The following is a 26,750-nucleotide window of genomic DNA, read 5'->3' on the forward strand; positions in this document are numbered from 1 at the left end:
ACACTCATTTAAAGGACACCGATATTGAATAGCTATTTAATTGCTGTTTAAGTGAGCTTAGCACATAAGCTGACATTGAAAAGCAAACATTTATTTCTCTACGTGTTTTTGTGTGTTCTTCCTGCCTTTTTAAATCCTCTGGTTTCCGTTTCCGTTTTCCTTTCGCTGAATTTCTGATGCGCTCTCAAAATAACAAAATGTTTTATGCATGTACGTATGGGTAATGTGTGTGGGTGTAGGTGAGTTGTTTTTGTTGGGCGTGTAATATATATAGATACGTATGTTTATTCACTTAATGAGATCAAGTCATATAGCGCATTATCTCGCGCAGAGCATAGAGTAACTCGGCCTGATTACGGGCTTCCATTATCATTAGATTCACATGAACCTGTTGGCCAGATATTAGATAGCAACGATTAATGGACAAAGGCCACGAAGATTGGTAGCATTCCACTTACCTTTTCACTGTCCTGCAGCTCGACCAGCACACTATCATAATCCTTGGTTGTAATACGCTCGGGAAAGCAGCAGGCTGTCTTAATAAACATTTTCAAGGGGCGCACAAGGAGCTGGAAAAAAGTTCCCTTGATTAAAGTCTTAAATGGAAAATGGTTCGGAAAGAGAATATAAATAAATTATTAAGTCCGTATTACAATAAGCGTATTACTTATCGGTGTCCCTCTCATTCGTGTTACATTACTGGACTATTACCATCTATAAAGCTGAAGAAAAGTATGCAGTGAAAACAATAATGGAAAAAGTTCGGTTGATAAAACACTTTAATGTAAAATTTTTTGGAAAGAGAGTATAAATGAATTGTCAAATTGTAATATAAGCATATTACTTGTCGATTTCCCTCTCATCAGGGGAAAGTCAATTAAGTTTTTAAACCACTTCTGAAGTAGCCGTAAATTATGAAGTGAAAATATTTTGTTGCATACTTCTAGACACTTTTATAAATCAGCAGGGGGTTAGCTGATTTAAGTCGCACCCTCGATTATAATTCTTAAGCTGTATTCCTACCTGATTCACTTCACCATAGTCATAGTCATCGTGACGTATGCCGTAGATGCACTGGATGTAGTTCCAAATTGCCCGTCGAAACTTGGACGTGTCCACATTCTTGATGCCGCCCATGGTGCAATAGGTGAGATTGTAGGCAGCCCGAAATTTGGCATCCAAAAAGGTTCCCACATCGTTGTACAGCCTGGCGTAAGGTGAAAATCCATTCCTCAAAGCAATTCACTTGCAAAAATTAGGCCATTACTCACCCATCCACCAGCGAATAGCCGTGATCCTCCCAGGAGTAGTCCTGAATGCGAAACGTGTTGATGCTTTCGGTGCCGCGGCGGGCAAAGTCCTGGTAAATGAAGTTGGGATCGTCCACGTAGTGCGATAGATTAGTTGGCACGGCAACAGTGGCCTCTGGAATCACGGCAGCCAGCTCGGCGGTCTGCTGCTCCACCTTCTGGAAGCGGCTACTCAGCTCGGCCTCGCTGCACTCGTCCTGTTTCTGGGACAGGACCTTCATGCGCTCCATAAGCGCCTCCACACTGATGCCGTGCTGCTGCGGCAGTTGCTGGGCCGTGGCTGCAAGTCAATCCAATTAGGGAATTAGGCAGAATTCAAAGGGCATAGGAATCACTCATAAATTGGTGAAGCAATTACTAAAGCACATTAAGACTGGTTCCTTACACAGAAAAAAAATTGTGGGTAAACTTTAACAATACGGATAGTTACGCAAATATAAATAATAAAAATAAAAACAGTGATGTGTGTTTTGCTGTTGCTTTGATTACTATTTAAGGGTACAACTACCATAAAATAGTAAGTTGTGTGTGTTTTTTTGATGTTAGAGTAAATGGTAAATTTTGTCTTACTATTTAAGAGTACAACTACCATAAAATAGTAAGTTAATGCATACAACAAATGTGCACACAACTAATGTGCATTAACTTACTATTAGGATAGGACCAACCTATCGAATTATCAATTTTACCAATGAAATAGTTACTCTAACAACAGAAAAGTAAAGAGTACAACTACCATAAAATAGTTGTGTGCATTAACTTACTATTTTATGGTAGTTGTACTCTTTACTTTTCTGTTGTTAGAGTAACTATATCATTGGAAAAATTGATAGTTCGAAAGGCTTGTCCTTTTTAACTATTGTATAGTTAAATTTTACCACATAAGTTTTTGTGTGTAATATTTGTAATTGCAATTGCAATTTACCCCACAACGTCTTAATAATGATACTATTGATATTCCAACTGTTTTTGGCTTATGAAAAAACCAACTAAAAATAATTTTTTAAAGGTGTAAAATATTTATGCCAAACTTCCAAACTCCTGCTTAGCGCTGGCAGCCAGTCACTTACCCAAATATCCATTGAGGGCCGTTGCATCGGGTCCATGGCCATCTCCGGCAGCATTTCCAGAGTCAGGTGCTGGTCCTCCATTGTTTTCCGCAGCGGTTTGGCTATTGTAATCCGGCTTTGCATTGTTGATCGAGATCTCCAGCGCTTTCTGCGGGTCCATTGGAGAGGTGGAGGTGATAGTGATGGTGGTGTTGCTGGCGGCGGTTGGGTGGCATAGGACCCCCGGCTCTTGGGGCCCCACCACGGCCGGCGGACTCTTCAATTTGGGGCTAGACAAGCCGTCCAGCTTTTGTGTGAGGCCGCAGGAAAACACAAAGGAGGATAGCGAGTGGAAATGCGAGAGCAGGACCATGGCGTGCACCACCTCCGACAGGGACCAGCTGTTCTTACCCTTGGTGAGCCGCTGAAAAATCATTAAATTTTCATCACTCCCTGTTTCGGTTCTGTAAGTTGCGTAAATTGAAAAACCCACCTCGATGTGCTCCTTGCGCAGCAGCCAGGGACGATGGGCTAATATTTTATTGATATCGTATATGGCACGTAGTTTGGGTGGTATAAAGCCCAGGCCGCCCAGCCAGGCGCTATCTCCTCCCTGGTTGATGAACTCCTTCTCGTACCGCTTCACCAGATAAGGACATTGATGTCGGGCAGCAGCCTAGGGGTTTTTTAAAAGAAAGCTGGCATGAGTGCACTGACATAAAGCAAATGGGATTTTTAGCTGCTAAATGTCTTAAAAAACTCTTTTAATTATTAAAAATTATTCGTTTTACTAAGTTTTTATTTCTAGTCATATAAATAATATTTTATTAGGAACTATATTCATATTGACAGCTGCATATCCAACCCATAACCGGTCCTATAACTAAATAATATACATGCTTATTTCATGATCGTTATCATTATATGTATATTTTAAATAGGATAGGATAGGAGACCTTTTATGTTTCGTGGTTTAAGTATCAGATTTTTATTCTGTATTGAAATAGAGAACGTTCTTAAGGAAATACAGCATAGATAAAATTCGAATTTCAGTTCGTTAAACAATTTCGCCTAACCATTTTGTGTGCTGTGGGTATGACGGTTCAGGTAGCATTTTTCTAGGCATTACGTAATTTGTTTTGATCTTCCCACCTAACCTTGGCCCCCAGGCCTCAACCCCCGCACTTTGAGGTGTGAATCCGCGTGACCCACAAATCGAAATCCCCCAGGGCGCGGGACTTGGGACCTGGGAGAGATTGACTCCAACTATGCCACCACCTGAATGTGTGCTAAAAATATGTGTAGAAACTTATTTCGATCGCGTTTGCGACCCAAAACAACAAAATATTCGGGCATCGAGAGCAAAAGGCCCATTGTTTGTCTTGCGTTTTGGCTATGCTTTATTTTATTATTTTGTTGTTTGTCATTAATGAGTCTTGGGCAGGCAGGCAGAATCATGGCCTCATGGCATGCCCTGACATGCCATCGTAAATCTTAAATAATTTTACATTCGCCGAGGCCCGAATCTACACAAAGGAGGTGCCAGAATCTGAGCTCCTCAGTAGACGACTCTTGGTTGCACTTTCCCGCACAAATCAGAAACAGAAAAAAAAGCATAGGAAAAAGCATCTGAATCGTGCGTGGAAAGCGCAAATCGTTCCCAATTCGCTGGCATGAGTTAATGTAATGTGTTTATTATTTACAGAGTCGAATGCGGAATGCCAAAGACCCTCGACCAAAATGTCAACGATGAACAGCAAATAAATATGTACTTTTTATGGGGTTTACGATTATTGCACACGCACTACAAAGGCCATAAATTAATATATTTTACTAGGGCCAGAAGCAAACGTATTTAAACAAAATTGTGAAATATTTGATTATTGCGTTTTTTGTATTCTAGCATTTCGTTCGCTCAATTGCAGCTATGTAAATCGTACATTTAATGGATTAAAGCTGCGCAGTGCATCTTTCTGAAATCATAAATCAATTTTAATTGCTCACTTTTTCCCCACTTTTATTACCGAAAATTATAATTATAGATCTTAATTATGATTGTGAATGACTCAATCAGTGGGAGATCAGAATATCGTAGAATACCATAAATAGAACAACAAATTAAATGGTTTTAAAAGTGAATTTAGCCCCATACAAGGAAAATAACACTACAAATTTTATATTTGCTTAAAAGAAAATTGTTCTAAAGTTCAGGACGAGTTAACTAGTAGTGCACAAAACCTGTGGGCGACATTATCCAGATGCAGATGTAAAGCAACAAGTAAGGTCGATGATATCTAGCTTTTGCTTTGAGTAAGCTTAATTCCTATTTAACATGACATAGAGGACGGCAACTCCAATGTGTTCGCCCAATCCAATCCCAATGTTGCAGTTTGGTGCTTCAAGCTGTGGATTTCATGTTCTATTTCTGTTGCTATCTACGCTAATGAGGAAAAATGTAGGCAGGTACACAATTAATAAGGAACTAAGCCAATGGAAGTACCAACAGTGCCAGACTGTGATATCGATGGATGTATCTCGCCAAGTTCCGTTTTTCCCCATTTAGCATGGGGCATTCACGTTCCGGGGGGTTTCATTTCAAACAGAATTCAACATCCATCCCTATCATTCTACACACAGGATGCACGGTGCGTGCTGTGAATAGATTTTCTAACAAAAGTTCGCCGAGAACAATGCCAAATTCGACACAGCATCACTGGGCTCTCTATTCAAAGTTGTTAGGCCAATCAATGGCCATTGTTTTTGTGCCAGCTTGGCAACCAAATAAATTCAGAAACAGGAAAAATAAAATTATTGCAGCCAACTGCAGGGAAATTGCTCTACTATTCATGCCTGTTATGCTTGGAATTTAAAATTGATTTCATTTACTCACAATTATGGCCAAATAGTATCTGTAGTCATTCGGCAGCGGACCATCCCCCTTCATTATGAAGTTCTGGGTGCGCAGAAAGTGATCGTGGAACTGGGGATGGTAGCCAATCACCTGGGTGACCTGATCCAAATCATCCAGTTCATCCATGTCAAGGTCAGATGCTCCAGTTTTTGTTGCAGCGAAACACTGAAAGTTAAAGGCATAACATTAATTGTAGTTGTTGATTCTCGCTTAGAAGCTAAGAGCGATGCAGCTATTCGCAATAAATTCTACATAACTTGAAACCCCACCCACAAATAATTAAAATTCAAATTAAGTTTACAGCAAACGCATTGCGTATACGAGACGTGGTCCAGGCCATTTTCGGGGAGCAAATGAAGGGGAGGCATGTGCAAATGAAATTCCAAAAAGCAAAACTTTGTGATACTAATTCCCTGCTCGGAGCAGAAATTATAAAATTGAAAACGAGAATGAGCATGGTGTGCATGACTTGGCTTTTGTGCCGTTTGCAGGCTTCCCTTTTAAAATAAGTTGCGAATTTAGGCCCCGATTTTGTGGCCATCACGTATACGCACATGAGGCATGTACATTTACAGGTTCTCAGCAACAGGCGTGCATAATTGAGTTTGAAATGGATATCTAACACATCTGCATAGAGGCAATTGCACGCATAATGAAATGAGAAATTAAATAAACTACAGCAAACGGATGCGGACTCAATGCTTCTACTTAAAAGCTGGTTACCATGGAAGCCAGCCCCTTAACCAAATTTCCCAGCTGGAGGTACAAAGAAGATGAGATAAGCCCTTTGAAAGCTGTAAGCATTGTAAAGCTGATTTTAAGGTCCACCCACTGCAAGGCTGACCAATATTAATTACGAATGCTTGCATTTTTGGTGCGGTACTTAGTTGCCGATAACAGGAACGCAATAGGTTTGCAAGCCAGCACGTCGTTTGCTTGATTAGGCCACAAATAGCTGACTTAAAAGTAACTTAATATATTCATAATTGGTTGTCAGCTGGTCCCAGCCCCGATTTTCAATGCTAACCATGAATAGCCTCAGATTCCACCTACTAGCAAAGCTCCAAATAGGGGCAGCGATGAGCTCTCGAATTCAATGTGGGTTGCACCCACGCCTGCGTGTTAATTTCGTATTTAATCTGATAACTGAACGATTTACTCCGCTCGTTCGTAAATCATTGAATTCCCCTACTAAATGCCATCACTTCCACGTAATTAATTAATTCTAATGTCGAAGATGTGTCTTTTGGTAGCCGGGGCATTTGGGCCACAACAAATGTCGAACAACGCACAAACAAGAGTAGCGCCATTAATCAACATGATTTATGTACACATATGTATATGCAGATCGAGAAACTAAAGTTTTGAACCACTAAATCTTAGTGATAAAAGCTGAAATCTGACCAGTTACACTTGCTAATTAAAAGGTTGAGTCGCAGAGATATGCAAATGGCACTGTGTTGACATTTCCATCATTATGGGTTCTCTTTGGGAATCCATAAATGTACAAATTGGCACACTCACACCCACGCAGTTGGGGGAAACCCGTTTGGAAAATGAAAACAAGTTTCTGTGACATACTATAAAGCACACGACCCATTCCCAATCCCAATCCAGTCCGGCAGTCGGCACTCGGCAGCTTCGAACCGAGCTTAGGCCAAGTTTAATGGGCATGTACACTTATAGTGCATATCCATTTCTGCGCCTCTATATAAACACACACATACTCGTTTGTGGCGAGAAACATTGGCCCGAAGCTTTCCACTGCTTTCTGGCTTTCCAAGCCTCTTCCATCCCCTTTCCATCCCCACATCTCCTTCGCCCGAGAAACCTGTTCGTCTGCCATGGCGTATACGTGATAATTGAATCGTGCTCCCCATTCACATGGATGCATTTCCCAAAATCACCCACTTTGTAAGCTTATAAGTGTGTAATCAATGCCCCCTGACCTCAGGACGTGATCTTGGTCTTTGGTTTTGGAAGCACGGAATGGTAGTTCATTAAGAACATAAGTATGCTATGTCGTCATTATAGGGGATGAAAACAAACGAATTATTAAAAAGGATAAGGATATTATCTTTGAAGGATATATTTAAATATGTGTGTTCTATATATCTAAAGTAAATCTAAATCAAAAATGTTGACTAAAAATATCAAAACCAAATATAGTTAAAAAAATGTTTATTTTAAATGTCCTAAGAGATATCTTTAGATATTTTTGAAAAAATCACTATTAAGTTTAAGGTCTTTATAAAAAAGTGATCAAAGACTTATTCGATGTAAACCACAAAGATTTTATTATATCTATTAAAATTTTCTAAAATATTGTGGTTAAAAAAACGCAGTATTTGTATTTCGAAATGAACTGAATCTTAATATAATATAATATAATTTAAAAATATTTAATGCCCAATCTTTTTAAGATTTCAAACTATTCCCCATCCTTAAGTGGACATAAAAGACCCAAAATCTTCAAGATTTCAAAATCACGGCTTAAAATCGCTGGGAATGGAAACGGTCCGAATAATAAGTCGCAAAATGCAAGCGAGTAATGGTGTTTTCAACCCATTGAAAAACAAAACTGCGGCCAGTGGCCCCAATCAATCCGCTGCTGACCAAAGACTTTCCGCGCCAACTGTTAACGTGCGAGATCATGGAGCGTGGCGATTAAAATCAAAGATAATGTAGAACCGCTGAATGTTAATGTTTGCAGTGGGGTGTGAGGGGCGGAGGGGGCGGAGGGGCTGAGGAGGTGGGCAAGGCGGAGACGTGCGAAGTGTTCACTGTACGGTGCGACTGGCAATTTGTATCTGCCGGATGCACGAACGAACGCAACTCTTTACGCTCTTCGGCTTATGTTAATTGCGGGCAATTAATTGTTGTAAGCTAATTTTGATTTCCTCTTATTTTCGCCAGCGCAAACTAAGCCAAATTAATAAATTAGCATAATTAGTCGCGGGAATAACAATAAATTAACTGTAATTTCAACTCGGCCCCAAATGAGTCGGGAAACTCATTGTCTTTTGTGGCTCACAAGCGCGGTGAGTGTCAACACGGCCCCCAAACAGATTAAAACAAAAGCTGGTAAACAGGCAAATAAATTAGCATAAATGCTAGAATGCCAGCGAGAGACGGCAACAGTGCTGGGAAAGAGACAGCGATAGGGGGCTCCAAACAGTAAGCGAGTAAACAAGTAAAGTGGAAAAAACGTCAGGTGTTATAGAAATGCAAACTAAATACAATGACAGCAAACAAAATCTATGAAAGTGCGAACAGCGAAAAAAACAATAGAGCCGCAGAATAGGTACAATAAAAACTCATGCAAAGCCAAATGGTTAATGCGCTTTCTTTACAGATTTAGGATTATATTATTTAGACGTTGCTCATTGTGTATATGTTTGTATTGAATTCTTTCAAAAGTATGCTACAAGAAAAAGGAGACGCTTCCGACCCCATAAAGTATATCTATCCATGCCTGTCTGTTCGAATAAACGCTGAGATCTTGAAAACTACAGAAGATAGATTTGACATGACAGCAAATTACATATAATTACCAAGGCAAACTCTTTAAGATACACACTTTAGAAGAAAATATTTTTGTAATTAATCACTGGAAAAAAGCGTACCCTTGAATTTATATTAAAGGTTTTGCCGTTTTAAATTAATTACAAGTTGAAAAAATATCATTACAACTTTGTAATAAAAGTACAAGTAAGATAATTATAAGGTGCAAACACCTTAATATTATTAATTCAATTTGACATTATGCAAATTTTATAATTTAGTATTTCATTATAATACCAAATTGATATTGATCTTATTTGTTTTATGTGTATAAGAACTATTAAAGTAAATTTAAAAATAGATATGAGCTTAGAAAAACCTGTATTATTTATATTATTGTAACTCGTTACGCCCACAAGTAACTTAGATTTTAATAAGCCAATTTTAAATACTTCTACACATACCTTGATTTTAATCGTCATCTTGATAAGATGATTTGCTCTGCTCTATACAAAATGGGTCAACTTTTGTACCCCTTGGCGACCAGATCGGAATACAGCCAATAAACCTTATCACTGTGGTTCACCTGAGCACTTTATTCGTGTGCTTAGTGACTCGACTTTTACACTTATACATTCACCACATAAAAAATTAAAATATGAGTAAAAAACCAAGTACTTGGCTGTGTGCGTAGATAAAGTGACTTGTCTAGACGTGATAAACAATTTTTTCTATAGTTCATAACAAACACGAGTACATTTCATATGCATATACATACATATATAGTCACCGATTTGAACGTGCCCGTGTGATATTGTTTTTGCAACTTGCACTTACAGTGGGGCATAGTTAATTAAAACGACAAATGGTTGGTAAACTATCTAAAGAAGTATCTGGTGATTTATGAATTGTTGAATCAAGAGTGATTTTTTGGTAATTTAATTTCTCAAAAATATTTTATAAGTAGATTAATAAGTACATTCAAGTTAAGAACCTATTAATTTTACTTCCTTTTAGATACTAGTTTTATATTGTAAGATAATACACGTTAATTTAACCAGATAATTTCCCCAACTAATAGGGCTACTCTACCTGCTGATGGAATCATCATAAGATACATATGTACCTCTAGTTTTTCGAACCCACCTTGGTTCATACATAGTATATCAATCTAGAAGCGTGTGCTTGTTTTTCTCCGTCGGAGTGGGTGGTGGTACGTGTTTTTCCAACCTCGGATACCTAAATAAAAAATATAAGCTGTCTGGCACTCGAAGCGACACTTTGTCTGCTGATAAAGTGCAACAACACGACTGGCAAATGGCAAACAATCATGACAAACTGTGGCAAATTATTAGGTCTACATATACACCAAAGTCTGTAATATGTATTATATATATGTATATCCATAAGCACGCGTGTGTACGCATTGTCTGCAAATTGTGTCTTTGTATTAATATTCGTATATGGTATAGCACTTTGACTTTAAAAGATAACGTTTTGTGATAAGAAACCCCTTTGAACAATGCAAATCGCAGAATGTTTTCAAGACAGAGGAACGCAAAAATAGTTCAGTTAATATACGAGAAACGGGTTAATGAACTCACCAACACAGTTCTAACAAAGCGTTTTTCTCTATAATTAAATACTTAATTATAGCAGATATTTGCTTGACATTTATAAACTTGTGTCGGAGATTTATGCGCAAAATTCTTTTAAGCAAACTATAAAATTTACTTAATATTTAGGAACTGTTTAGCTGTTTTGTTTCAACGAAAAATTTTCATTTAATTCTTAGGGATACCATTTTGGACTTCCGCTTTTAAAATAAAGATAAATCGTGATCAATTTCTGGGCGGCGTGTCATCAAAGTGCATTTCTTTCTGTGGCTGAATTTATTTGATTGAAATCAAATCGCGTCATTCGCTCAATCACTCAATCAGTACGTCTTGCCACTCAACCAAAGACGAAAGCCTTTTTGGACTCCTGCCAGAGTGGGAATGGCGCACATCTGTTTATTTTGATATTGCTCTCATGCCACGGTGACTGACTGACTGGCACCATCCACAAGCATATACAATGTATATTATACATATATCACACAGCCCACCACCCCAAAAATACGCCCACCCACCCACTTGGCCACCCCTTTATCCCCACCCCTTCGATCCCGCGACTGGTGTATTTTTATACAATTTATATTTTCATTGCGTAAATAAAATTCTTCGCCTGCCGCAGATGGCTGATGACTGCGGGCTGTTTACGTTCTTTGTCATTGAGTATCGGCGAATGATAATTAAATTATTGTTATACTTTGATTCAGCTGCGAATGCAGTGACCGACTAAAGTGCAAGTAAAATTGGGAAAAGATTGAAAATCTAAAAATAAAAAGATATAAAATCCCTTTGTCTTTGGAAGACACTTGTGAAATAGTCTAAAAGTCTGCTTAAATTTCGACTAACTGACTGTATTTATTTTTAGAAATATTATTATAATATAAGGTATAAATTCTCCTCCACTATTGTAAATGAAAAATATATAATAAATTCACAAAGACATAGCATTTGATTTAAATATGTTTTTTACTGAGTAAATAGCCATACATACATATAAGAAAGCTACTTAATTAACTAAACTTTTTTTATCATTCTTAAAATATTTTTTTATAAATTATTTTAATTGAATTTAGTTCATGGATAGCAATTAATTATTAACTGTCATGCATATAAAATGTAAGATCATTAGGTTATTTCGCACATCTGGCATTCAATTGACAGTGGTAGCTGATAATATTACAAAACAACTGCACTTGTAACCCATTGTTTTTGCCACTAATCAATTATTCACTTTATTTTTCTTATGCTCAGTCTATTCTAACTGAATTAACTTCAAGTCGCAATTACTCGACATTTGCATCAATTCAATTTCGCTGATTAGCTGACCCAGTTTGGCAATCATATTCGAAACGAAAACAAAATACCATAGCCGCCAGCTTTGGTGTTATCTATTTTATAGCTCTGGCTGGGTATACATCTAACCATATGAGAAATATCGGAGGGAGTACAGAAAGTACACCATACTCCATGCCGCCTGCTTATCAGAACGGAGGGTTTCACAAAAATTCCACAACACTTTCCGCACACTCACTGCGCATTAAAAAGTTGGCAAATAATTTTGGTTACTATGCTACTAATTTTTTAACCAACCTAGCAACGCTGCTCATTGTTATTTTCCCCTGCATACTATTCACTTTTTATCAACATTCTTCCAACAAGAATTGCAAACAATATATACGTTTTGCAAACAGCCAATGATGTATGTATGCACATATGCATATGAATATATAGGATTTCACTGCCGAGAAATTTCCTCATGCTGCTTCCTTTAATATTTACAGTGCGGTTTTAAGTTTTCCTGCTGCCCGGAAAGGTAATTATGCTGCTCTGGAAAATATTCTGCCACGCAATAACAAAAGCATATATCACATTACAATGCACGAATTAATAAAAAAAAACTATTTTTGGTTTCCTGGCAAACATTTTGCGCATTTCATATATGCGTTAATTAAAATCTCAGTCGGATAAATCCAGATGCCTGATTACCAGTCGCAATTCCAGCTCAGCTCTTGAAATATAATATGATGCCAATCGAGTTGTAGATGCACGAACTTAAATTAATTACACATTGTTTAAGACAACAGAATTTCCACTGCAGAACCGCACAGAATGTGCAGGAACATGTTGCGACCACATTTGTTTTTACTTCATGTCGAATGCGTAAACAAGCATATAAAACCAAGTGTTTTTTTGCAAGTTATGGGTTATAAAAACGAAGGCAGCCGCAGTCAAATATCATACGATCTGCCTAATCAGCAGAAAAGAAACACTTTGCACAAATGTAGCCTTGAAAAGAAAATTTCGTTGTCCAAAGAAGTCAGTTTAAATGATTTTTAGAAAACTGTTTGTGTAATTTTTTCTTAAATATAATTAACGAATCAAATAAGCTATTATTTTACATTTATAATTAGTGAGATTTAAATAACTGAGAATTAGTCAAAATTTATTCGACTTTAAAAATGTATTATGACTTTAGGTAGATAGCTCTATTAAGAACTACATATCTTGGGATCTTCAAATAAAGCTAAGATTCGTTTTGAACTTTTCCGCCATTTCAGTGAATAAATAAAATGTGTTTACATAATAGGATTTACATTTATTTAATTTTGTTAATTTGGTCAACTTATTTGACCATATTTTTCTGTGAAAAATTATAAAAAATTATTGAAAAGACAATTTTAATATGTAAGTTGTAAAACCTATCTTGGGAACTCCAAGAAAAGCTTCGTTTTGATCTTTATCGCTTTTTAATTGAGTAACAAAAATGTTTTTACACATTATGATGTACTTTTTTTTAAAGTTTGTTAATCTGTTCTATTTAATAAAACCATTTTTCGTCATACATTTTTTTCTAATTTATAAAAATAAGATTAGGAATTTTTATTGAAGTGGGTATAATATTAAAATAAGTGCTGACCCTGACTATTTCCCAATTGTGTTTAGATGTATATAATTCCCACATCAGTGGCATGGACTTTACTTACATCTTGAGAGATTTGTCCCATATCCGCGTAGTAATCAACAGCGTAGTACATGAGTCTGGCGGAGAGTACGGGTCCAAGTTGGATGTGGATGTGGCTGTGGCTGTGAAATCGGATTCGGAGGTCGCAGTCGGTCGCTGCAGCTCCGATCGTAGTAAGAAAATAACCAGTTTTCGCCTGGCTCTTTGTTTATGGAGCCACGAAAGTGGAGCAGCCGCCAAACTGGAAATGCACCAAAGGAGGAGGCTCGTCCGTGGATCGCTGCTGGTCCAAACGGCCAAACCAGATTTTCTTTTCTCGGCGTTTCAGGGTCTCCCTGTGCAACAAAATACTGCTGCTTTTGATTTTTTTGTTTTGATTTTGATTTTGTCAGGGCAACTAAAGTGGGTTTTTTCGGGCGAAAATCAGCTACCTTCGGTGGGCTGCGAGTGGCTTTCTTTCTTTAAATCTCTCTTCCCAATATCCAATATCAATATCAGCCAAGTATCCGAGGTCGCGGATTGTGATTCAAGCACTTGTACGTGTAGCTGTGTATCCTCAGTACGTTCTTCTCATCAACTAGGGCGATTCCTTGACTCGAGTGACTAAAGCATTGGCAGTTGGCGCTGTTGATGTTGATCTTGTTTTTGGTTTTCATTTGTCGTTTTGAGCTTGGCGACCTTTCCACTCTGCACTTGGCAATCTTCCCGCTAAAGTCTCACTGGGATTCTATTTTAATTTTTTGGTAACTGCGGAAGAGAGAGAGATATCTATTAATTACCATATCACAACTCTATCGAATCGCTTCCCACAGCAACAACTCGTTTCTAGCTCTTCGTCGACTTCAATTAGCATTCAAATGCCAGTCAAAATATTCAGTTTTTCGTCGCTTTCTTTTTTTAGTTTTATTTGATTATATTTTTTTTGTAGATTTTCTGTGCTGTGTATTTACCAAGCCTACACAGACAGCGTAAAATCGCGCAATGCCAAAAATAAAAGGCAAACAATAAATTGGTAAACAAACTCGGGGAACTGGGAATGGCCGAAACGAGTTTGCTCCTCTTCCTGGGGCAAGGTGAGAGTCAAAGAAAAAAAAAAAACAAAAAGATAATAACAATAATGGAGCGACGGGGTAAATGTGAAACCGAAATTAATATCAACTGCAAATATGCCATTTTTTTGGCAGGCAGACGCAAAGTGACAAACAAATAGCCACGGCAGGCCAAACAAAAAGGGGCAAAGGCAGCGAAACAACAAAGAAACAATCCCAACAATGAGTACGACAAGCCGAAACAAGGCATTCAGGGAAATAAAACAAACAAATGGCGGTTTGGGTTGGCAAAACAGATGATAGAGTTACAGGCCTGGATAATCTCTTGCGGTTTTTGGCCCCGCATCGAGGCAATCGAGGCATCGAGCCATCGAGCCATCGTCATCACAGCGAATTACACAAACGTGACTCTGACATTGTAGGCGGCTGCACTGGCATAACAAAATAACAAACAAATCGGAAAAAATTAACAAAGGCTGCTTTTGTAACCCAAGATAGTTGGCGCGCACTCGAATAACATAAACAACGTTACAAAGTTTCCTATTAATAATTTTTTATGATCGACCGCGTCATGAGCATACTAAACGCTTCAGCGATTCCCAATTCCAATTCCAATCCCTCAAAGTCGGACGAATCGGCTCCAAACAGCTGGGCACTGAATTTATTGACAGATTTGGTGGCTATGCAAACACGGCGTAGACAAAGTGTCGGATTTTCATTGGTTAGCCCAACTAATTAGCGAAAATATTTAACCAAACCTCCAGTCTATTCCAGCACACTCCAGAAACTAAATACACAGACAGAAAACACCATCTAATTCCTATAATTCCACAACCAATTTTGTTTTTAAATATTAAAAAATTCTAACGTATGACATCACCAAATATGTTCAATTCTGTGTCCTTTTCAGTTTCATTTGGCTTAACTTAAAGATTTAAGAGACTTGGCACCTTTTATCAATGCACTTCGTTTTATTATGAAACGTAACATTGTATTTTTAATAAAATTAGCTATGCTATCTAGTTGGATACTTTTTAAAAATATTTACTTTTTAGTTAATACAAATAAACAAAATGATGAATATGAATATTTTATTTAAGTGACAATAAAAGATATTCGCTTATATTTCTCTCCGTGGCCCTCCGCTTCATCTCAGTAAAGTCTTGAGTGTCTTGTTTATCGTCGGCTCAGTATGGACATATTTAATTTATCCACTCACACCACTCGAATCGTGAATTATACTATGGATGCTGTAAACGAACTCTGCGCCGCGGTGACATTGAACGGCGTCCACGATACTGTATGTACTATACAACGACCGGGGCGTTGACGATGTGCCGCCATGCGTATGAGCGTTATTATCACGTATACGCATGGTAAACATGGTAAACAGCATCTTTCCCGCCCTTTGGGGGCGCAGCATGGGCGTGGCTGAATGAAAAACACCCGTTGCTTTTGCGTTGATAATTAAATCTGCCTTGCAATTGCTGTGGGGGCTTTAAGATTCTGATTTGGTTTACAAAATAACACAAATAAACAGAAAACTTGCACAGAAAACTTCATTAAAATTATAACTTCAAGATAATTAATTTACACAAAATATTTTGAGTAGGAAAATGATTGGACAAAACGACAAAACGACTGGAATAAATGCGATTCAGGAAGGCTCCCTTTGAAAGCCCCCGTCCTTAAATGAAATTTCGTGCCACCATTCACAGCCGGATACCGAAATGAAACCACCAGGTTTCAACCAGACGTCATGGCGTCCCTTTGTGTTTCTTTTTTTCAGTCAGACTCTGGGCTTTTGTTTTTCAGCTCCATCAGTGTCACACCTTCCCTTTGTGCGTAAATTCAAAAAGGAGGTATTTAATAAGCATTGTTTAAAAATTGTTTACAGCCAGAAACGGGAGTCATCTGCCTACTCTTTGTAGTTACTGTTATAAAGATTACGCCGTTTAGTTCTCTAGAAAGTCTTACCTATAATTAATAGTTCTTAAATTTCAAACAGAGATTTAATTTTTGATTGAGATCACTATAAAAAGCGTTTAAGAGTATACAATAATATATTTGAAATACGAAAGTCCGACATAATTCTTTCTCTACATTCTGTACACCCTAATTGGTCATCTTAATCTCTTTTGTTACATTGAAATACTTTTGAGAAAGCAGTCACATCTTTGAAAAAAGGAGTCGAAAAGTATGCTACAATATATTTAAATTTTAAGACACCGTCATAAGTTATTTGAAAATCGCATTTATGTCTGTGATACCCACATTCTGTGCTTTAAAAGACACCTCTTGTGATTACTGTTTAAAAGTTAAAGTCGTAGTTGCAATAAATTCATATACATTTTCCGCGAAAATTTACTTATAATTAATAGTATAGTAATAGTAATAATTCCTTTAAAAAAAAGGTGTCTAAAAGTAGTCAACAAAAATTTTAGTCTCAGAAGTCCGACATAATTTTTTCTCTGCATACTTTTTGACACCGTTATGTGATTTTAAAATTGCAATTATTTCTGTGATACCCACATTCTTCGCTTTAAAAGTCATCTTTTGATTATTTTGCTTTAAATTTCTTTGGTCACTGCTATAAAAATTGAGAGTTTTTGGTTTTCCTGCATTTTGGAGAGCCCATCCATCAGACCATGTGCAACAGGGACTGCTGCGAGGCCAGGTCGCCGATCGCAAAGCGAATGGCGGCCCGTCGGCTTTTGCAGCTGGAGGAAGAGGAGCGCCGGAAGCCCAAGCTGGTGATCCCCACGCCGCAGAGCCTCTTCTACCCCTACGAAGAAGTCGAGGCCATGGCCAAGTACATCATAGACGTGAGTCACATCCGTCCAAGGTACGGCTTGATCTGCGGCAGCTTCTTGGGCGGCATGATCTCGCTGGTGGAACAGCCTGTGGTCATTCCTTACGAGGATATACCCAACTTCCCCGCCGGCATAGAGCCCGACTGCAGCTTCGTTGTGGGCACGGTTATGGGTGCACCCATTATCGCCTTGGCCCATCGGTTCCACGTCTGCGAGGGCTTCAACCTGGCCACCTGTTCGCTGCCCGTGCGCGTGATGCAGTTGTGCGGGGTCAAGACCATCATGCTGACCTCTCAGGCAGCCGCTGTGAATATGGAATACCAACTGGGCGACATAATGCTGGTCGAGGACCACATCAATGTGGTGGGCATGATGCACCAGACGGCTCTCGAGGGTCCCAGTGATACGCGCTTCGGCAGCCGAAAATTCTCGATGATCAATGCGTACGATAGGGAGCTATTGGAAAAGAGTCTCGAGATTGGCAAAAGGATGGGTGTTCAGCAGTTCCTGCACAAGGGCGTTCTGGCCTGCCTGGGCGGTCCTGTGTTCGAGACCCTGGCCGAGGAACGAATGCTGCGAGCGATGGAGGTGGACGCCGTGGGCATATCCTTGGTGCCCGAGGTCATAGTCGCCCATCAAGGCGGCCTGCAGGTCCTGGCCTTTGTGATCATCAGCATGGTGGCCAATGAAAAGCAAAACGAAGAGAACGAGAAGGACAGGGATACGGATCTCGATTTGGAGAAGTCCGAAGAGGCATCCTTGGAGGTTTCTCCGCTAAGGGTGCAGGCCTGTTCGGATCTGATCGGTCGCCTGCTCTACCACATGCACCATGAGCTCTGACGATCGAAAATAGATTTTGTTGAAGCCCCCGCCCCGGTTTGCTGTGTTTTTTTTTTTGTGTGTGTATTTTTTTTTGGTGCAGCAAGTGTGTTGCCAACGCGGAAATAGCGACAGGTGCAGCTGTTGCCGCAATTTTCACAGGGAAGAGTTGTCGCACGGGGGAGGTGTAAAATGCGAGATTTTAGATAGGAAATGTGAGGTGCGAGTGCGAGTGTGCCTGGTGTCAAGCTGTCTAATGGACGCCCCAAATGGCTGGCAATAAAAAGCACAGAGTGCTCGTATCGGAGCACACCGGCCGTATACGTAATGCACATGCTGAGGTGGCCGAAAAGTTCGTTTAGCCATCTCTAAAATACATTTTATGGCAATTAGCAAGGGATGAAACCCGAACTACTTTGTTGCCTTGGGCCAACACATCGACGAAGAAGGTGAAAATGTGTTTCATATTTCATTTATTTATTTTTTGGTAAATTTAAAATACAAATTCTTTATAGAAATATCCCTGGGCATTCTGAAAGTCTAATAAAGTATTCCTCTTATTAAACAGAAAAGGAATTTGAATAGTAATAGTGTTTGATTTTATAGATTTTTTAGTTGGTTTCCTTTTGCAACTAGCTAAATCTCAAAACTATTATTTAAGTGCCACAAAAGTGGCTAAATGTCTGCCATTATAATCTGGCCAATGCCTTTTGTCAACAAGTTAGGAAGTAACAATGGCAACTGAACTTTATGCTCCTCCTAACCAACTTGCCACAGTTTTTCCTTATTTTGTAATGACAATTACAAACTTGCGCACCGACTTCTGCTTTGTTCGTCATTGTTGCTAATTTTATTATTTGCCATTGGGACGATGCGATGACGAGCAACGTTTGTGCTTGCTTATTGACGCTGATTGTTCAGATATAAGTGCATATATATAGAAGGTGGGTGGTAGGGGGTGGCAAGGGGCAGGGCCTATATAGTATAGCGATAGCCACGAGCTGTTTGCCTTGCGATTTGTGTGTTACGTTTGCTCGTTTTGTGTTTCTGTATTCAGCTGTGCGATCATGCGGCTAGAAAGCGAGATTTTTCCCCGGTTTGCACCGATTTCCCCCGATTTCCTCGGACTTACACCGATTAACCCCCATCCCCCCCTTGAGATTTAGCTTGTGGCATAACGCTAATGAGTTTTTCGCGGCCAGTTCGTTGACCCGATGCATGTGATTATATTCATTAAGCGTTGGAAAATTTAATGCAGTTTGCCACCAGTTCTGACTGCGTTGTATCTGTACCGCCAGGCAATACATATGCCGCTCTGTGGGCCAGTTCAGTGCACTGACATTACAATTTAATTTTAAATATCAAAAGCATTCGGGGCATTTGTGCGTGAATATCGGCGTGCCAACAATTGCGCTGCCAGCTGATTCACACAAGCATATCTGCATCACAAAGATACAAAGATGCAAAGATACATAGATACATAGTTACATAGATGCATAGGTTCGCAGATACAGAGCACAGTTTTGGCATTTCAATGGCCGCTGGGTGCAACATCTGCCCGTTATTTTGGCAATTTAATCGTCAACAAGGATCTGACGCAATTTAAATGGCAAGCAGATGCCGACCATTCTGCGAGAAATGCACTGCTCAATCAACTGACACCGCAAGCAAATGCTAATTATATTGCCACGAGGGGCCAGTAATTATTTCAAAATCCTCCTAGGCTAAAAGTTTCTTTAATTTATATGTTGACAAATATTTTCTAATGAAATAATTCAATAAATTAGTTGAATTTAGAAATTACTGGTATTTTTAGAAATATTTAAATGCAGCCAAACCGTAATTTCATTTGCACCTCATTTGATTCAATTGTTTCCTCAATAAATAAATCAAACAGCCATAATTCAGCAGCAAAGGGATTATATTTTCGCGCACAAAATTACTTTTGCATTGAAATTATTATTCAATTGTAATGCTATTTGTGTAATCTTAAACAAACGCACATACAGTGATAAGTATTATTGAATTCTGCTACATGAAATGCCTGAAAATCTGGAATTATTACACAATTATTGGCTGTTGCTAGGTCTTTTCCGACTATGGGCTCTAATCACCAGCCATCATAAACAATATTTAAAGATTAGATTTTATTTATACATTAACTATTGAGTTAAGTCGATCCAATAAATTGGGAGTTCTGTGTGCTGTTTGTGAAACCCAGGTATTGTCAACAAATAAAGAGATTACTAAATAAACCCTGAGTATATTTGAACTTCAACAAGCTTCTTAAAATAGAATCACAAGCTATTTAAACTAAATCCTTGTCCTTTCCTTTTAATAATGAATGCTTGACAAACTACAGGGAACTGCAAGTATAGAAAAGCTAAGAGCAGAAAATCCACAATCGCTTTTGTGAACCTTTTGCTGTAGAAAAACTAACATCATTCAAATTAAATCCCCGTGCTTTCCGTTTCATAGAAACTATTGAAGCAAAGGCAGTACTAACTGCCTTATAAAATACAGGGAACTGCAAATATAAATAAAAGCAAAGGAGACACTAAGCAATACTCTGTGTTTTTGTAAACCTTTTGCTGTTGAACAAAGTAAAATGCCCCCGATTCGGAAGCGTAGGAAAAATGGCATGGAAATTACTCAGCTTGTGTGTGACTACTTGTAATAAGGAAAAGTAGAAAATTGCACGAAATAAACGGCAATCCAACTAAGCCAGACTGTGTTGCAGTTGGTATTGTTGCTGCTGCACTTGATGGTGTTGGTGTTGCACTTTTTGTTGCCGCTGTTTGCTGTTGAAAGTTCAGCAACCCCGCACTGCGCCCATAGAAGTGACGATTATTCCAGCAGCAGTCGCATTGTAAGTAGTGCACAGCAAACAACTAATGCTATTTCGAACTATTTAGAAATTGTATTATTATTTTCAATGCTTAAAACCTTCTTTTAGTTTAACATGCGGACAACAAAATGGCTCTAAGAATTTTTTCCCTAGAAATCCCTGGGGTTTTTATATCTACTAAAAAGGTGTTGAAAAGTATGCAACGAAAAACAAACTTTCTTAATAAATCTTATATACAATTTCAAAATTGTATTATTCCTTTTAATGCTTAAAACCTAATTTTAGTTTATCATGCGGACGACAAAATGGCTCTAAGAATTGTTTCCCCCGAAATCTATAAGGTTTTAATATCTATTAAAAAGGTGTTAAAAAATAGGCAACGAAAAAAAACTTTTGTAATTATACTGATATAAAATTTCGAAACTTACCTAAAGTAGGTTTTAAACATTGAAAACAATAATTCAATGTTTAAAACCTACTTTAGGTTAGTCCATGCGGACGACAAAACGGCCCTCAGAATTGTTTTTATAGAAACTACTGGGGTTTTTATATATACTAACAAGGTGTTTAAAAGTATGCAACAAAAAAAGAACGTCGCTTTTTGGAACGAATCAATTTATTTTGTGGGAGACTTTTAAGCAAATATAAAACTAATTTTAAAACCCTCAATCATTAGTTAAACGATATATTTTAATAGAACCTTTTTCGGATTATACAAATCCGCTTACCTTTTCAACTTAAGATCTTTCTATCGGTTTTAATTTATTTATATGTGCAAATAACTATTATTTTTCTATTAAAAATACCCTTTTTTGACATACAGAATGTATTTTTCTCCGTGTCTTTTTGAATAGCTAATGCAAAAAGCATATCAAATAAATAATGAGAGTGGCCACAGGTCAAAGGGACGATTTGGGGCGATTTGGAAGACCGTTTCGGTTGTTTTTGCCGCTCGAAAGCCGCTTAAAATTGATTGCAGCATTGAGGGAGCACATATCAATTGCCCTCTCTATCGGAGGTTCAAGTGATTTCCCATCGCACACTCGCACACACACAGACACACACACACACACACACTCACACACTGGCGCTGGCCAACAAACACAGGCGCACGTCAATCTTAATGCGCTTGGCAACAGCTGAAAAGCAACAGTAACAGTAACAGCGGAGAGGCCGCGAGCAACAGTTGTTCGAGTGCACTGTGTGCGTGAGTATCTGTGTGTGCGGCGGGAGTACGTGTGTGTGTGTGTGGAGTATCTGTGTGCGAACACAGCGACATAGCAACCGTTTATCATAATTGCCATTAACTGCCAGCCATTCCTCAATTCTTTTCGGCCCGAAGCATTACGTATTCGCCGGGATGGTATTAAAAAGAATTCACTTCCGAACTGGGTTTTATTTTTAAAGGCTTAGTCTGTTTTCCTTCCCTTTTTCCTTTTTTTTTTTGCATTTCACGTTCATGTCGCTGTAATTAATTGTTTCGTCAGACCCCATTGTGTAACTACAACAATGGGTTTTAATGGTATTTACAAATGTACGAACGAGAATATCATGTTCTCAACATTTAATTTAAATCCTGTACATCAGCAACTGATAAATGTTGAACAAGATGTTTAATTAGTCGACTGATTATCTCACAAGTTTTAAGGGGCGATAGAAGGAAGATGCTGGGGCAGCAAGAAAAATGAATGATGAAATAGCCGCGACAAGCGAATAATGGAAACGGTAAACAAGTGAATAAATGCCTTCAGCAATTTACCAAAAACTGCTGTACGAAGCCCCGCAGTGGGTCAAAAAGAGATGGAGCATCGCTCACCGAACGAGCATGCTGCTTAATTTAGATTCCCGTGCGGTAGGTCAAGTGCCAATTTCCTCAATTCGAAATTGTGTGGCAAAGGCAAATCAAATTTTGTAAAATTGAATCAGAAGCACTCGACCTGTCCGATTCCATTTCTTTTTTTCTTTGGCTGGGTCTAATCGTATCTTTGCCCCGAAACCTGTTGCTAACACGACAGCCTGTCAATCAGAAAAGTCCCTGGCCCTGGCCAAAAAAAAAATGGAAAGAGGAACTGGCAAACTAACCACAGAGTTCACATGGGGAATCTGCCTCCGTTTTGACCGGATTTTTGTGGGAACTACTGCGAACTAATGCCAGAAAATGGAAGCAAGTCGATAGGAAAGCTGCGGATCAATCCCATATTTGCACACAGGAAAAATCAAGTTACTCTTAAAGTGTTAAAAAGCACTCGAAGTTTCTAGAGGTTTGAAATCTCCAAAAAGATATGTAGCTAAAAGTATGCAACCATAAAATTTCAATCCGTAAGGCCTAGGGATAAATGAAATATTTTCAAATATATTCAGAACACATTTGAGCACAAAATGTTTAATAGAAATTAAGAAAGTGTTTATAACAACAGTTGCTAAATTAATGTAACACAATGATATATGTAGGTGTTAAGTATCTCTTAAAAAATAAAAAAAGGTTTAGGCATTTTCAAATGTTTTCAGAACACATTTGAGATCAAAATGTTTAATTTAAATTTATTAATTAATAATTTAATAGAATTAATTAATAACAACAATCGCTAAAGTAACATAACTCAATGTTAAATAACTTTAAAAAAAAAAAAATTTTAGTACATAGGAAATATTAAAATAAAAACACATTTTCTATATTTTCCTTTAAGATAAAACTTTTAAATTGAATGGATTTTTAGAGTTTTGTATTATTTCAAACATTTTTGGTTCTGGTTAAGCCCCAATGATACATTGCATTTTCTTTTAGTGCTTTCTGTCTTTTAAAAGAATTTTTTGGTTTTGGTCGAGCCCTAATGGAACATAGCATTTTGGCCCGAAAGCCTCTTATTGGCATCTCAAAGGATATTTGCATGTGCAAGTTTGGTAAGGGGATTGAAAGCTTTTAAAAACTGAGGGCAAGAAAGATGGAAAAACGTTGTTCGAAACCCAAAGAGGTTCGTATTAAACACTTACCCTTTGTTCTCTGGATTAAAACTCTCTTCATTTGCTTAAACGCGATAATTGCAATCTCTTTAATTTCGGTTTATTTGTTTAAGAGCCAGCGTACACATCACCGTTACTTTTTTTCTTTTTGTGTTTGTCTTTTTTTAATCACCGCTAGAGCGGAATCTTTCACTCAGCGTTTTCTCTTTTCTGATAACAGAAATACCAGATGGTTTTCTCCCCAGAAAATCAGGAAAGGGGTTCCAAACATTAAACACGAAAAACTGTGGAGGAAATATTGTTTTGATCAGAAGAGCGCTTTCGAAATAGTTCAGCGAGTGTGAAGCGATATGGGGTTTTCGCCCGATTTCATAAATATAATTCCTAGCCGATCTTCTGATTTACGCTCTCGCCTGCTCATTAATTATATGCCCATGTCCATCCCCATTACACGATTACCCCCAAAAAAATACTCAGATTGCATTTGACGCGAAAAAATAGACAACCGCAAACACACAGATAACAATAATAGTTTATATTTAAATTTAAGCAACAACAAGGGCCAGCATCGTTTAATTTGTTTACGCGGCTCGGGTTCGTTGTTATTCGTCTATGGGGCCAATCTAATTTATGCTCTCGCCGTTGTTGTTGTTGCCTCAGTTTTGGCTTTGATTTGGATTTGTATTTTTTAGTGTGCGTTGTTTTCTTCGGATTGAGTAGCTTATTTTATTTTTTTGCTTCTTTGGCGGTTTGCCTTTGCAAGAAATTTCTGGAGTAATTTTCCATGCAATAACAATGATTTTCGCTTTTTTCTTCAGTTTTTTTTTTTTTATATTTTAGACGCTATCTTTGGCGCCTGCATTTGCCTACTTGGTTTGGACACAAATCGTTGGAAATTACCAGAAGTGACGAAATAATATAGACGAACGAAAAAAAGGGGGGATAAAAAATAAAAACGGTTATCCGAAGTTTTTCGGAGTTTTCTATTTTCCCGCGATCTTCCGCTGCGAGTGGGAGGAGATATCGGCCGTTTATAATCGGGTGTTTTCTGCTGCTCGGTGCCTTCTAGCTAGCCGGACAACTGAACGCGGCCAGCGACAAACTTCAACTGAATCGAATCGAAGCAGCCGAAATCCGCTGCCCCTACAGCTGGTATCGCGGCCCCACTGCAACAACAACAGCTGACGACGACGGAGAGCCGAAGAGCAGTCGGCACACTGGGAGAAAACGTGGTGGATACCAATCTGGTGTTTAAAGGTTTGGAATCAATAATAAATTATAATATATTTTTAATCGGAAAAACTAATAGGCAAAGACCAAAAACCTACGTTCTCATTTTCAAAGCATACTTTTAGGCACCTATAACACTGATCTATAGTTCAAGATTAAACTAATTTTAAAATATTTAAATTTTGTGTGTGACAAAAATCGCATAATTTTTTATAAATAATATTCAATATTTAATTTTAATTAATAATAATCATAATAATTAATAATCAATTTTAATTTTGTGTGTGACAAAAATCGCATATTTTTTATAAATAATATTGAATGTTTAATATACCTCTTCAAAATAATCGGGTATAATGCTACCCATGAGAGAGCTAGAGCAGGTTGTAAATATAGGGCACAATACAATTTTGGTATAACAGATTATATATCCATTCTCATTAATTTAGGACATAGTTTCTTTAGACTCGGAATATGTTTAATATTTATTAATGGAAGGGATAATTTCTTTGATCGTTGAACTAAACAGTAAATTTGGAAAATCTTTCGGGGTTCCACGCAGATCACACATTTAATGAGTGCAAAAGTATGCAACAATAAATTTTAATATCAAAAATACAATGATTTTATACCGAAAGACAACTGTCTTTTATTCAATGTATACTTTTAGGCACCTAAACGTAAATTCTGAAGTGTTTCCTAAGCCCTGGTGCCTCTGGCAAGCCATGTGATGTTAAGAAATATATACATTATTGCTGAAAAAGACTTATGTATATGCTTATCCTAGAAGGGTCTATAATAAAATATAGGGCATTATCTCTTGTTTTAAATAAAATTCTCTGCTAAATTTTAATGAGATTTCTAAGAGAATTTCTTTAATTTTAGTTGTTTTCCATTGCTTTTCTCGGTGTAAGCTTATTACGAGCAACCGAATGAGAGAGCGAGAGAGCTGGTGTGTGGGACAGAGAGGGCATGCACAGCAGCAACAGGCAGAAGCAGTTAGATTGGCTGGCGGGGGCGGGGGCGGTGGGAGTGGCTCAGTAGGCGCATGAGAGACGTTTGCTTTGCCTCTTTGTTGGTGCTGATTTGTTGCATCCACTTTGTTGCCGTTGTCAAGGGTTACGCTGCATGCCATATACATACGCTACAAAAAAATATGATCAAGTTACATGCAAAATCGAGACATTGCATTTAAAAAGCAAATCCACTTTGAAACTGTATAAATGTGATTTATTTAAATTTAACTAATTCGGTTTTTAAGCTTCAATTATTTTTAAGTTGAAATTAAAATAATGGATATTTGATACACCGTAAAGGAATTTATGTTTCCCATCTTTATCTATACATTTTAAATAAGTAGGAAAAGGAAAACGTTTAAAGGTATAAAAAAAATTAGATTAACCTTAAAGTATGCAACATAATACTTTTAGCCTCGATGTCTGGGGATTTGTTTAACGTTATTTTTCATTGCATACTTTTAGACCTTCATAGTTTGATGTTCAGGCGACATAAACTTTTTAGTATATATGTATTTACTAGTATTATATTTACTTTATTTATCACATTAGTTTATTTAAGGGTTATTATTTTCGGAAAAACGATAGCTATAACTATATTCCCTTACTTTATATTAATATTTTTTATTAGGTTCTATACCATTTTGGTTTCTATAATGTCATCG

General features: G+C 37.8%; 3 protein-coding genes across 3 annotated transcripts; 1 reads left to right on the plus strand and 2 right to left on the minus strand.

The window, feature by feature from the left end:
• Positions 1-265: 265 nt before the first annotated feature.
• LOC119552030 (sestrin homolog) lies at positions 266-13,504 on the minus strand. Its single transcript, XM_037861770.1, has 8 exons — positions 13,372-13,504; positions 5,250-5,435; positions 2,853-3,035; positions 2,381-2,783; positions 1,272-1,590; positions 1,024-1,207; positions 459-569; positions 266-388 (listed from the first exon to the last, which is right to left on the minus strand). The coding sequence occupies exons 1-8, from the start codon at positions 13,420-13,422 to the stop codon at positions 302-304; spliced, it is 1,524 nt and encodes a 507-aa protein (XP_037717698.1). The 5' UTR covers positions 13,423-13,504; the 3' UTR covers positions 266-301.
• Positions 13,505-13,812: 308 nt separating this feature from the next.
• Positions 13,813-24,941, minus strand: LOC119552033. The gene is made up of 3 exons (XM_037861772.1): positions 24,740-24,941; positions 23,870-24,123; positions 13,813-14,096 (listed from the first exon to the last, which is right to left on the minus strand). Exon 3 carries the CDS (start codon positions 14,003-14,005, stop codon positions 13,844-13,846), a length of 162 nt encoding a protein of 53 aa, XP_037717700.1. The 5' UTR covers positions 14,006-14,096; positions 23,870-24,123; positions 24,740-24,941; the 3' UTR covers positions 13,813-13,843.
• On the plus strand, positions 16,954-18,104 carry LOC119552032 (purine nucleoside phosphorylase). The gene has a single exon (XM_037861771.1). The coding sequence runs from the start codon at positions 17,047-17,049 to the stop codon at positions 18,049-18,051; it is 1,005 nt and encodes a 334-aa protein (XP_037717699.1). The 5' UTR covers positions 16,954-17,046; the 3' UTR covers positions 18,052-18,104.
• Positions 24,942-26,750: the final 1,809 nt, after the last annotated feature.

The sequence above is a fragment of the Drosophila subpulchrella genome, chromosome 2R, assembly GCF_014743375.2.
Source record: "Drosophila subpulchrella strain 33 F10 #4 breed RU33 chromosome 2R, RU_Dsub_v1.1 Primary Assembly, whole genome shotgun sequence".
Lineage (NCBI taxonomy): Eukaryota > Metazoa > Arthropoda > Insecta > Diptera > Drosophilidae > Drosophila > Drosophila subpulchrella.

Bases quoted from the DNA above. Each gene is read 5' to 3' on its own strand.
- LOC119552030 (XM_037861770.1), bottom strand. From the start codon at position 13,422: ATGTACTACGCTGTTGATTACTACGCGGATATGGGACAAATCTCTCAA. The intron at 3,036-5,249 runs GTGAGTAAATGA...AAAAACCCCTAG, and splicing joins GATACTATTTGGCCATAATT to GCTGCTGCCCGACATCAATG. The intron at 570-1,023 runs GTAGGAATACAG...ACTTTTTTCCAG, and splicing joins ACTATGGTGAAGTGAATCAG to CTCCTTGTGCGCCCCTTGAA.
- LOC119552033 (XM_037861772.1), bottom strand. From the start codon at position 14,005: ATGAAAACCAAAAACAAGATCAACATCAACAGCGCCAACTGCCAATGC.
- LOC119552032 (XM_037861771.1), top strand. From the start codon at position 17,047: ATGTGCAACAGGGACTGCTGCGAGGCCAGGTCGCCGATCGCAAAGCGA.